Source organism: Lonchura striata, chromosome 3 (assembly GCF_050655825.1).
Source record: "Lonchura striata isolate lonStrDom1 chromosome 3, ASM5065582v1, whole genome shotgun sequence".
NCBI classification, from domain to species: domain Eukaryota; kingdom Metazoa; phylum Chordata; class Aves; order Passeriformes; family Estrildidae; genus Lonchura; species Lonchura striata.
In genome coordinates this window covers 44144772-44157523 of record NC_140705.1, presented here as the reverse complement: position 1 = coordinate 44157523, position 12752 = coordinate 44144772, and the positions used below count along the sequence as shown (strand labels likewise).

Here is a 12752-nt window from a genome sequence, read left to right as displayed (position 1 = left end):
GAAAAGGATGCTTTGGGTTGCATGCAGTTATGAAGGGGAGGAACAGGTGAGCTCTGAAGGGAGGACTGCCTGTTAGCAGAACAAAATGCAGCACTGCCACCCAAAAACAAGGCAGAGTTAAAAGGTGGATGGGAGAGTAAGTTTTGGGGTGCTCTGGGGGAAGGGATGGGAGATTCTCCGTGCATCACCAGCCACTCCCTGCATGGCTCTCCCTGATTTACCAATGCAAGACAAGGCCATTCACATGCTGACATCAAATATATGATATTTTTCAAGCAATTTGAGATCTTAAACTGTTCACGGATAGCAGAACTAGCATTAGAACGCTAAAACAGTAAAAAAAAAAAATAACCTATCATATTTCATAATGTATGTCATAATGAACAAAAGCCTTTAAAAAAAAAAAAAACGGTTTTCACTGTGCTAAAGTAACAATCTAGACTTGTTGTAAGTATGTTATTCTTACAAGTAGTTCGCAGTTATTCTTGAAGGCAAGTCTTGGAGTTTCCTTAGCATAGTGCTGCTGGGGAAAATTTTCAGCATGTCCATCTTCATCTCTAGCCTGAAGGGAAATATAATGGCCTATTTAGGGACTTACAAATAATGGAAGGAAAAAAATAGCTAAAAGCATAACAGCTCAGATCATTAAAACAGACGGGAATCCCAAAATACAACATTATTAAAAAGTTTCTTTAAATAGTACACCTTTTAGATATGAGAACTTGGGATGCTGTTTTCTTACATAGCTTAGATTGAACATGCAAATTCACTGTGGAGTAATAATTAGAACAACAAAAGACAAAACCAAAATGAAATCTTTGAGCTAGAAACTGAGTAACTCAGGGTTTCAATTTAATCCATGGCATTTTTCAGGATTACATTACATATGTACTCATTTAAACTTTTTGACATGCTTAAGCAATCCTTAGATGATGTACTTATATTTTCAATTCAACAGAAAGGCCAAAAAAAAAAAAAAATAAAAGCTTTCATACTCATAATTTACATGTAATACTATTACAAATAAATGGATTCCCCCTCCATGTTTAAGTGAAGCTTTGAAAGGAGCAATCATTGAGTGAGAACAATGATCCTTCAGTCAAATGCGGTCAAAATATTTAATGACAAAGATGCATTAAAAGTTACTGGTTATTTGTAACTACACTGTTAATTAAGAAAGCTGAAGTTTAGATGGAGACATTACCAGAGCCTCTAGCAATCCTGCTTGCATATAGTATTTTTCCCTTCTCGTCTCTATGTTTTCTGCTTTTTGAGTTAAAGCAAAAGGGAGAAGCAGGTGAAAGGAGGAGTGTCAGCAATACGCTCATTACACTGTTCATTTGAGTGACACTTGCACTCCGTTCCGCTCCATCTCATCTGATTCCTGACTGTTCACTCTCTCCCTCTCACAGCCTCCCAAAATTCACAGCTGAGCTGTCTCCCTCACATATGGCTTGCATATAATTATGCACATTCCATTTTACACTGCATTAAAATGATGAGCTCCTGGCTCCCTGCCAACCTATTTAAATCAGCCCCTGCCCAAAGAAGCTGGGGAGAGGAGGAGGGCAGAGGCAGGGTGACCACATTGGGGGCGAGGGGTGCGGGCAGGGGCGGCGGGGCCAGGAACAGGCAGCTCTGCCGCCCGTCCCTCCTGCTGCCCCGGGTGCGCCCCCGGGGCAGGGGTGCCCAGGGATGCCCAGGTGCAATCCGGGCACACCTCAGTGCCTGTGGCAGCGAGAGCTGGCACATCGCTCGCCCCTCACGCAGCGAGAGCTGCCTGTCGCCGCGTGTCACGCGCCCGGCACTCAGGCTTTTCAGCGTTGGCATTTATGAAAGATATTTACACCTTGCAGGCTCTGCGACTTGTTTGTCTTCAAACAGGCTTCTGCCTCTCCCTGAGGAGATGGGTGAGAAAGGGGAGATGTGGGCTAACAGCACTGGCGATTTTTAGGAAAACATGCAGGGTCTGCACCTTAATGAAAGCTCCCTGACTCCAACAGGCTTTGACTAGGGCCTCTGCTTGTCAGCCATGGGGCGTAAACACAGTTTGTCCAACAGAAAATGCCATTTTTAGCAGTGCAAAATTTGTCCAAAGGTGTATTTTGTGAAGTACCTAAAAATTGATGATGATTACAAGAACAGGAAAGTAGAAAAAAAAATTATTCTGTATGTTTCCTAACAGTTATTGAGTATTTTCCTCAATAGTTGTGGGGTGAAAAATGTTTAAAATTTTCCTTTAAAACCACAAGAAAGAGGATTCCTGAGCATCTGAAGTCACTTTTATATTGACAAAGGTTTAAATGTATTCTTCCAATTATTAGTTTGGAACTAACAGCTCTCTTATACAATAAATCTACCTCCATATTGTGTGGAATATAAAGTTCAAATCTAACTGGGCTTTCTCAAAAAAAAAAAACCTTCAAAATTCTCAACATTTTGAAAATAAATTTTGTCCTTTCCTCCTTGAAGGAATATGGGCAACTCACTGAAGCTCTTCCAGGTTATCTAGAAGACAACCAGGGGGTGAATGACTTAAAAATGCCTTGCACAAATAGAAACAGACCTGTCAGCTCGGGAAAACAGATGCCAATGGGATGTTCAGTGAGGGACAGCTAGGGAGATACTGGTGGGGCACAGGTATTGTGGGGGGTTCTGAACACTGTTGGTGCCCCCAGACCCCTGAAATTTTATCTTGGCACCATGCAATACATTGTGCATGTGATGGCTGGCACATTGTAACCTGCCAGTGACCCTCTGGAGAGTCGTCTTGGTACATGCACACACCTTGTAAAATGAAATGGATATCAGGGTGTTTGGAGTGCATCTGTCAAAATATAGAGACAAACCCCACTGAACTTGACCTGCTCACCAAAATAGCCAGTTACAAAAAGGTTATTGACCCCTGCTGACAGCAACATACTCCTGCTCCTACTGATCTAAATTTTGCTTTATTTAATTTTGGATGTTGCTAAAATTTCCTAGTCTCAAAACCTGTTTAGCTACATACTGTCATAATTTGTTCAGGCAGCAGAAATACACCTAATTTAGCTAGCTGGTTTCCATTGTAAAAAATACCTATTGTGAACAGTCAGGACTAATTCTCCAGTATCTTTCCATTCATTCATTACTACCATCTTCCATTCGTAAATAATTTGCAGAAGGAAACACTTTTACAATGTTCATCACTGTTCTAAGCATATTAAAAAAGTGGCTCACAATTTATCTTGCAATGGTAATATTGTGAAACATCTTTGGCTACGCTGACCCACTCTCAATCACTGCTGCACACCTCATGACTGCCTCTGTTCCCCAGCATCTCACTCACAGCAAGCTGGCATCTACAGCTTTGCCATCAGGCCTTGCTGCCATGGGATGCTATTGTTCAAAAGAAAACAACTGCAAAAAAAAACCCAAGCCAAATCTGTGATCACTCTGATTTATTTATTTTTTTTAATGCTTTCATACTGCTAAAATCATTATAGGAATGCACTCATCAAAAAACAAATATACTAACTGCTAGATGTGATTGATTGCACACATGTAATATATGGGACAACTGCTGTCACAGCACATTTTGTTCCAGGACAAGAAAAGGCATCAGCTCGTGTTCTGAGGCCTGTAACCATGGTTAGCACTGCTAGTATTATCAGAGCAAAACTGCTGCAACTTCACAGTGGCAGTGCCTCTCCTGGGATCCACCGAATCTCCTAATTCAATACCCTCTACTGGCAGACAGCCGCCTTCCCGTCAGCTGCATGGGATCCGAGAGGGAAACCGGCCCATCGCCAGCCGCTGGGGACACCGGGCTGGACCCTTGACAGGACCAGTGGCGCACACACACACACACACACACACACACACACACACACACACACGCACACACCACCTCACTACTACTGCCAGAGCAGAGCACACTGCCCAAGGAGCGGTGCTGGCAAAGAGGATCTAGTGAGGAAACTGCAGCTGACTTGGTGGAGGTGGTTTGGCTGTAAGGTCAGCCTGATGATGGGCTGTGTGGGAAATCATGGCCTTTAATTGCAGGTTAGGTATCAGGGAGCCCTTCTTAATGACAGGTAGAGCAAAGCACTGGAGCAGATTGCCTAAGGAGACTGTCAAAGCCCCATCACTGGAGTTTTTTAAGAGCAGATTAGGCAAACATCTGCCAGGAATGACACGCATGGAGTAGCTCCTGATATGGGGAAGCTGGACAGACGAGAGAATCTCCTTTCCTAGGTCCCTTTTTTCTCTGCTTTCTACTGCTGAGCTTTGAAAAAAAATGGCAGGAGGCTAAGGAAAAATAATTAAAAAAAAAAAAACAACCAGAAAACAGGATCTGAAAGGATCTCTCTGAAAATAGCACAGCATTTGATGTTCAGAGATATGTGTACTCATTAATAAGTGCATGATGACAACTATCTTTGGCTACAGAAACTGCTATTTGTTCGTAAGCCAGCCTGACTATATTTGTGAAAGATGCCAGTAGTTTGGAAACAGACTATATATTCAGTCAAGATTCCTTTTTTTAACACAACGGAGGAAGAACAATCTACAGCAGAATTTCCTCCTCTCCAAATATATGTGGATATTTGTTTCTCCTTATTCTCAGAGAAAAATTAATCTTGATCCAGATAGAGGATTTCTTAGCTTCAGTGCAAGTCTTTTTATGCAGCTTTAGCCCTGGGAGAGGAAATCTGTTCTTACATTTTAATATTAAGGGTAGGATCTTATGATAGTATAAGTCACAAGGCAGGTTGAACCAAATAATTTATTAATATGGAACTTGTTAATGCAAAGTTTCTACTAAAATGGGACAATGCATTTGCAACAAAATCCTACTGCTTAGTCCACAAAACTCTAATGCCACTTAACCAAAACCACCTAACATTAAGAGCAACAGTCACTTGAGTAAGGCGGAGTGACAGAATATTAGTCTGCTTACTCGGGATAAAATTGCACCTAATTTCCATAAATGTCCTTTTAAACAGATGAAATACGGGAATGTAACCTCCAGATATGTTAAAGGCAGCAGGCATTAGCTGAATGACTCTGGTAGGACAGAGAATAAGCTGCAAGGAGCTGAATAGCGTGCTATAGAAGTGCAGATAATTGCATCGGGTCTCCTGTCCCGTGGCGATGAACAGAGGAAATTCACATCACCCTTAATACTATTGTCTCCAGAGGCTGGCTGCAGATGGGAACTGAAAGCTCTGTTTCCGTTTCCACCACAAAGGTTATCTCTCTTTTCACTGAAACTCGAAGGAAATCCTCAGGGAGACCCTAATCCTTGAAATTCTAGTTCCTGTGCATTTCTGTTGTCCCAGATAATCAATTATCATGCTCTTCACAGTCACTGTACCAGCAATAGTAAAAATAGTACTAAACTTCCACCTGCTGGGTATATTTTTCCCAGAAATATGAACATGCTTGCTGTGGGCTGGGGGGAGCCCAACATCAGGGTCCTGGGTGGGGGTGTTGTGCTGGGAATGGAACAGGGCCAGGAAGACAGTTCAGAGAGGATGTCCCCCTGGTTCAGCAACCACATAGTTATAGGAATCAGCAAGCCCTCAGCTCAGAGAAAGTCTTCCCTCAGGAAAGCTCCCACTAATGTTTGATGAGAGGTTTGCTCTTCACAAGGATTTCAAGATTTTCCTGAATCTAAGAGTGATGGAATAAGTGGCATTTCTTTTCTTGTTGCGTCTCTCAGCTACACTCTATTCACTAATCTCTACAGTCGTAATATTTCACTACTCCAAATCTCTAAAATCTTCTCAAGATTTTTGAAAAAGTCACAGGTATTTTGAAAACATGTCAAAACAAGGTTGCATAAAATCTCCCAAGACTCAGATCAGTGAAAAGACTTAAAATCACGCTGGTTGTTTATCAAGCTGTTGTCATTTACATCCCACAAAAATTGATGTTATCCCTTTAGCCTGACCTCTGGTGACCAGTAAAGTTAGACCACCCTACCCAATATTTTCCAGCCTGTGTTCTCTTTACCAGCAGGGACTTGTTGCACACTTGGTGGTGGTCTATGGAGAGCTTGCAGGTCACGTGCTACTAACTCCCCTTGTTTCCAGCTGCTAAAATGCATTTAAAGACAGCTAAAAATACATTAAATACTTTCCTAATGTTATTTTTCCATGTAAGCAACTGCTGTAGTCACCACAGGAATGTTATTTGATCGCCAAGGGGAGGGGAAGTGGTCTGCGAGACAATCTGTCTACTGGAGGTGATCTACAAAGTTAAAAAGAAACTGGGAATATGCCCTCTTATAGCTTCTTTATTAAGTATGCAAAGGAAAACCGGAAGGGCTTTTGCTGACTTGTTGCCTCCTCTTCTCTCTCCAAACATGCCACATGAGCACATGTACCAACACACACGTGCACATCTCCACCCAAGTTAGGAACTGAGACCTTGTTTATGCTGGAAGAAGGCACCAGTGGATAGAAACCAGCAGAACAACATCACCATAACAAGCCAAACCTTGGGACTGCAAATGCAGCTCTCCTGAGAAGGGGACATACTGCAGGAGACAGCTTTTGTTGCCATTTTATTGCCTGGGGTCCCCACAGACTTCCTTGAAATCTCTCCCTGGCACTCAACTGCTCCTGGCTCCCATACATTACAGTAGAGACTCCACAACTGTGGAGACCCTTTCCCAGAGGGAAGTTATATGGCTCCCAAGAAGGAGCAAAGATGTCCCTGCAAATTCCCTAAACAGAGAACGAGGTTCAAACCCCTGCAGGTATCCTCAGCTTGACAAGGCTCCCTGTTGCTGTCATAGCTCTTGCTCACAGCTGCTCTTGCCTTACTGTGACATGTCCATTGAAGACAGTGATGAATCTAGACCCAAATTCCAACCTTTGTTCATATTTTAATTGCCATTTCAAAAGTAAATGCAAAACCTGAATGCAAAACCACTAATGGCAGACTGGATTGGAAAAACATTTCGAGTCCTCATGTTTAGGAGAAGGTTTGGTGTGGAAGCAAATTCAGGAGGCAGCAATCTGGCCAGTGTGATTAAGCCCTGAGAAAATATCTAATTCTAAATATCCTGCAAACTTCTCCACTGTGCTGACAGACTAAATACTCCCTGACTTCAAAAATAAATAGTTACCAGGTCAAACCTGCTATTCTAACCAAACCCAGCCCACACCACTTCATCCCTTTCTGAACACGTGCAAAATCTCCTGACAAACAGGCAGTTTTGCTGAGAAAAGCCAACTCAGAAAAAATGCATTACAACAAAGAAGGAGAAGGTGCCAAATTGTGGAATGATAGGGCAGTGTTTCTGAAATTATCCTTGTTAAAGCAAGAGGACTGTCACGTTCATTTTCTTGCATAACTGAAGCACACTAAAAAATCCAAACAAATGTGCCTGCAAATCTGAAAAACAGTTATTTAAGGATCTTTTCTTTTTTTTTTTTTAATACTTGTCTTCCACAGGCTATAGCTCTGAATGGTCCAGCTTTATGTATTAAATTTTTCACTCAGGATTTCATGGTATAAAATTCTCTACAGTTTATGTTTAAAATGCAAGCTGCAAACTCTATTATAATGTAAGGAATATTGTAAGTGGATCAAAAGGAATTACTAATAACAGTACTACTATAGTGCCTGCTAAAGTAATAACTTACATCCTACTGCACTTAAAACTTCCACCAAAAATGCATTCAGCTTTCTAGATTCTATAAAACTTTTTCTCCCCTTCCCCCAGTTTTGTTTAATATACTTTGTAGAAGAATCCTGATTTCCTGCTGGACTTTTCATCCTTCCAGGCAAAACCAGGATTTTCTTTTTATACAGTTTGCAATGCATTTATGGCCATTTCTACCAGAGTTATAATATACCTAGAAAAAACTGGTGATCACTTGCAGTCTACCAGTACATCCAGAAAGAGCAACTGAATTAAAAATAGCAGTTCTATGGCCCTGGATTGCTTTTCTAATTTTTGCAGGAAGGGGAGTAGAAGGTTTGAGATGTTAACTGACTCAAGCCCACATGCAAGTTAAGGCGCTACAGCCTTGATCCAGTTGCTCAAGCAGGGAACTGCTTAAAGAATTCAAGTGAAAACTCTGCATTGAACCTCATATTCCAGACTTATGGCCTTTTCCTTTCTCTATCAGCCAATACCCAGGCACCATTCCTGCCTTCCACAGGACTGCACTACCCTTCTTCTGACAGTTCAGGGCATGGTGATATGTGAGAAGTGTTCAGGTGCCTGCCTCAAAAGCTAATTTGTCAAACTGCACAAATCTTTAACTACATCATACATTTTTTATAACCACTTCCAAATTCTCAAAGAATAAATACAATAACAAAAACATAACGTTGAAATAATTTGAAATAAACTTTGTTTATTGCTCCTTTGAACATTTTTTCAAGAAGTCACTGCTGTGTGGGATCTTCACAAACGTGAGCCTGTTCTGCTAATCTCCCTCCTGATTCACAATAGGCCTGATCCAGAGACACTAATGGACTGTGCCTGACAGTTATTGCAACATATCCAGTACCCAGCCTAAAATACAGCCAGGAAAGAAATGAAAATATACAACAGACTTGCCAGTAGCTTCCATTTGTGTAACAGGTAGCTCACATCAGCATAGGTGATAAGCTTTCCCCCCTTCTCTTCACATTCCCTGATTATTATAATTTATGAGATAAAATCAATTTCCAGAGTATTCTGTGTGTGTCACTGTCAGGAAGCTCAAGTGTCCCTTGTCACTGCTGCCATTTCTACATGGGTTCCCTGGTCCAGGCGAGAGATTTGGGCACAGGGCAAGCACACATTTCCAATGAGCCTTCCAGAGAAGCAGGGAGACAGAACACAAGACCAGGGAGAGAAGGAGAAGAAAAGAAAAAAAAAAAAACAAAAAAAACTAAAACAAACACCAGGGAAAAAAAAAAAAAAACCTGTCAGATGTTAGTAAGGGTTACCAAAGGCTCACAGACCAAACAGATAGCTGTCCCTGGGGAATTTGTGTTAGTGCATTTGCTTATTTCAAGATTTTGCATTGTAAATATCAGAGCAACAATGCGGATTTTCTCTGATTGCAGTGTCACATATATGATTAATCATCTTGACTCAGAGCATATTTTTTTAAAGCAATTGCAGGCTGGTTTAATGAACTCCTCTCCCACCGGCTTTTATAGACTAGTCATGATCAACATACCATTAAGATAAACCTCGTGCCCCATCCCTCCACCCTCTGACAGCTTGCCTTATTTGCCTCACAACAGTCAATATCCAATTAAGAGGCAAGGGATTTTATCAATACAGAAGGCAACAATAAGACTTAAACAGCTGGTGAATTCTACATGTACTCTTTTTCTTCAATTCCCATCTTCATGGTGTATAAACAGCTCCGAGCTTTGAATAAATGCAGAAAAGGACAGACAATGGCCAGGTCTGGCTGGTAAAGATTTCCCTCAAATAGGCAGTGTCTGCAAGCTACTGCACAGCCATAAATGCTTGTCTGGGGCCACTGCAAGACAGTCAGGATCCTATTCTCTGTATTTTCTGTGGCCTTTTAAAGGGTGAAAATAGAAATCTCTTCCTGGTCTGGTTACAAGCCACATGCCACTTGGGTCATTCACACATGAAAATGGAGGGGCTGTAATATTATTAAAGCAATCATTTATGAGCTGGGCCAAGGGATGACTGGTCTGGAGAGGGGGGCAAAACCCAACAGGAACAGAATATAGGCAAAAGAACAGGCAAGTAGAGGGTGAAAAGAAATGAGTGGAAGCTTTGATACAAATGACATATTCTACAACCTTAATATCATCTCCCAGTCTTTCTGCTAATGATGAATGGCTGCAATAAAAGGTGGAATAGTGGCACATACAAGCAGGCAAAAAGCAAAACCTGTCTAGTGGCGAGGACCATTCATTTTAATTCGCAGCAGCCCAGATAGAGGTCAGGGACTGAGGTCACAATATCACCACTGCTTTTGGGTCTAACACCAGGTACAGTACTTTTTCCTCATCTCCTGCCACCTTTTTTCAAGGCTTTTATTCAAAGTTTTACTTTCAAAGACATTTCACAGAGTACTAAGCTGATATAGTCCAAATGAGGTACTCGTCCTTTTCCAGGATTCCCACTCTATTTTAAATAAGAAGAAATCATAAGCCATGCTCCCACTGACAAATGGGACCTAACCCAAACACCTCTAAGGTTGCTCCCAACACTGGCAGAAAGTTATTCCTAAATCACAGTGGCATGCCTGTGTTCTCTACTGCCCACTGCAACCCTCTGTCATTTGGAGGGATTCCAATAACATATATCATGTCTAAAACCAGGAAACTGTCTGTTCAAATTCACAAGAAAGCTCAGAGCACACAGATCTTTTTAGGCAATGGGAGGCAACTGATTATAATTTATCTTCCCAACTTGCCTTGGGATTTGAGAAGTCCCAGTCTGAGTTCTCCTTTCTGTCACAATAAGATGAAATGTGCTGAAAAACACCTCCATCCTCCCAACTCCCTTCACTACCATCTTCCACAGGGAGCGGCTGCAAAGTAGATCTTTGGCCAGGTTTCTGAATCTAAAGTACTCCAGTTCTAACTGTTCCCAGCAGTTTACTTCAGGCCCCAAGTTTTATCAGACTACACTTTTTTTTTTTCAACTCTGTGCATTGCTATTACAGAAAAAAAATTATACTACTTTGATTCTTAAAGATAGACTTTAAAAGTGGGGATGCTTCCACTTGAAAAAGTAACAGAAATAAACACATTTTTATGTCTTCTGCATTTACTCAAAAGGCTCTGCCCCTGACTCACCTGGCCCCTTACCAGACAGCAAAAGTCTGCATGTTTTGCCATGTAATCCTGTAATCCTGATTTTGATAGTTGGACTTGATGATCAATTTTGGCAGTTGGACTTGATGGCATTAAAGGTCTTTTCCAACCTTAATGATTTGATGATTCTCTTTTCAACTTCTCATTCTCAGCTCCTGTCTTGAAAAGCATCCCTTAGGGCTTCACCAGACTCTGCTAACTCCCAGTTAGCACTGATGTCTCATCAGGCATATGTACGAGTATTTACATGCCACCCCTACCATTTCATGGTGGCACTGTCAGCTTCTCAAAACTTCCATGTGTTTATTCCAAGCTCTTATGTGATTGCCCCTTAGATAGCTCCTACTTGCCAATATATATTGCAAATACTTAGCCAATAACCTTGCTTACAGCCCTGACCTTCTTTAATGTTTCTTGACTATTCTGTGGACTATTGAGCGTCACCTCAAATGTGTCACCCATTGTGTTGCTGGGCCTGCTGAAATCCAGCTGTTGGCCTATGCAATAGGTCTGCTGCCACAGCTGTGTCTCATTTTACTCAAAAACCAAGGTACTGCTTCAACAGGGAAGAAAAAAGATGCAGATAGGCACTCCTCTGTAAAACTGGTAACAAGCTGAAGAGCTGGGAACTGCCAAAATCACACCCCTGCACCGTGAGTGCCGCTGGGTTCTCCATTCAAGGGCTGGAATTTAGGCAGCCTGGTAGGCTTTGCAATATTCAGAGAGCAAAGCACTCCTGATGTTTCTGCACTCCCAGGCTGTGAAGTGAATGCTTGCCTCTTCTGTCTCCAGCACAGGAACTTATCCATCTCAGTTTAGGGCTCAGTTGAAAGGATGCTCCTGTCTAAGAAGAGTTTGGAGAAACCTGCAGAAATATGACTTTTGATCTCTCATCCACTGGCACAGGTCCTTAAGTTCCCCACTGTTTGACTGAGATGTGGAGTCTCTGTCTTGGTCGCAGTATATATTGCAGTAGGAGGCAGCAAGGCTTGGAGGAAACTGGTACTCTAATTATTACCTCTACGTGGAAATACAAATGCATAAAGCAAAGAACCAGTTCTAAATGAACACTTTAAGCACACTCTTACTCTGCTAAATATTGCTGGTATCTGAAAAACTTCACATAAATTTCTATTCCCTAATTCATTACATCAAAATTCAAGGCCCAATTCTCTTGCCTGCATCCAGAGCACTTTGCACTGATTTTGTAAAGCACAGGAATGGTCTTCATCTCTGTTGTTCTTAGTACACTTTTTCCATCTGTGCCTACAGATACTCTAAAGTGAAGAAAGCACCTACTTGCCCTTCAGACAATCATGAGTGAAGTTAAACTTAGGCAAAGGCCAGAGCTAGCAAGATAACCACTGGGGTAGTGACAGATGTTCAGCCTAATATAAGATTGAGGCCAGTAGACAGGAAAATCTGTCTGTGTTTCCCAGTACTACTAGCAGGAGGAGGACCGTGGTGGTGGCCATCATCTTTTCATTAGCAACAGCCTGGTCAGAGAGAAAAGAAGCTGAGGAATTGTCTTTTCATATTCAGAGTGTGAGTTCCTGGAACAGAATTACCATCTAAATTACTTACATCTAACTGTGTAATTAATGTTCTTGTCAGTTTATTACAGGCATCTTCACCATCGATGCTGTGAAATGCAACTTAGTGACTTTTTTGTGGGGAACGAGCTGGAACAACCATTTGTCTCCCATTGTTTATATATTAATAGTTAAATTGTTACTAATATTATTAATCTCATTATCCTAATTACATGTGTTCTGTCTTTTTAGAGTAGCATTCCTTCCAGAATTAGAGTGTTTTACACATCTCCATTGTTCCCCTTTCTCAGTTTAGAAACTTGATGGGGAATCACTGGCATCGAAGAAAGGTGAAATGAGTATTGAGCACAAGAAGCTGCAACATCGGCTGCTTAGCAGGAAGGGGAAATCTGTGAG

General features: G+C 41.6%; 1 protein-coding gene across 6 annotated transcripts in view; it reads right to left on the bottom strand.

Annotated features, from left to right (window-relative positions):
* SOBP (sine oculis binding protein homolog) overlaps positions 1-12752 on the bottom strand; it is a 113909-nt gene that overhangs the window by 49853 nt on the left and 51304 nt on the right. For 4 of the 6 annotated variants that reach the window (XM_021553790.4, XM_021553789.4, XM_085576479.1 and 1 more), the window contains one exon: positions 467-562. The exons of the other annotated variants lie outside the window; for them this stretch is intronic. In XM_021553790.4, the coding sequence (XP_021409465.3) occupies positions 467-562 (96 nt within the window). The remainder of the gene's footprint in view (positions 1-466; positions 563-12752) is intronic. 6 annotated transcript variants of the gene reach the window in all.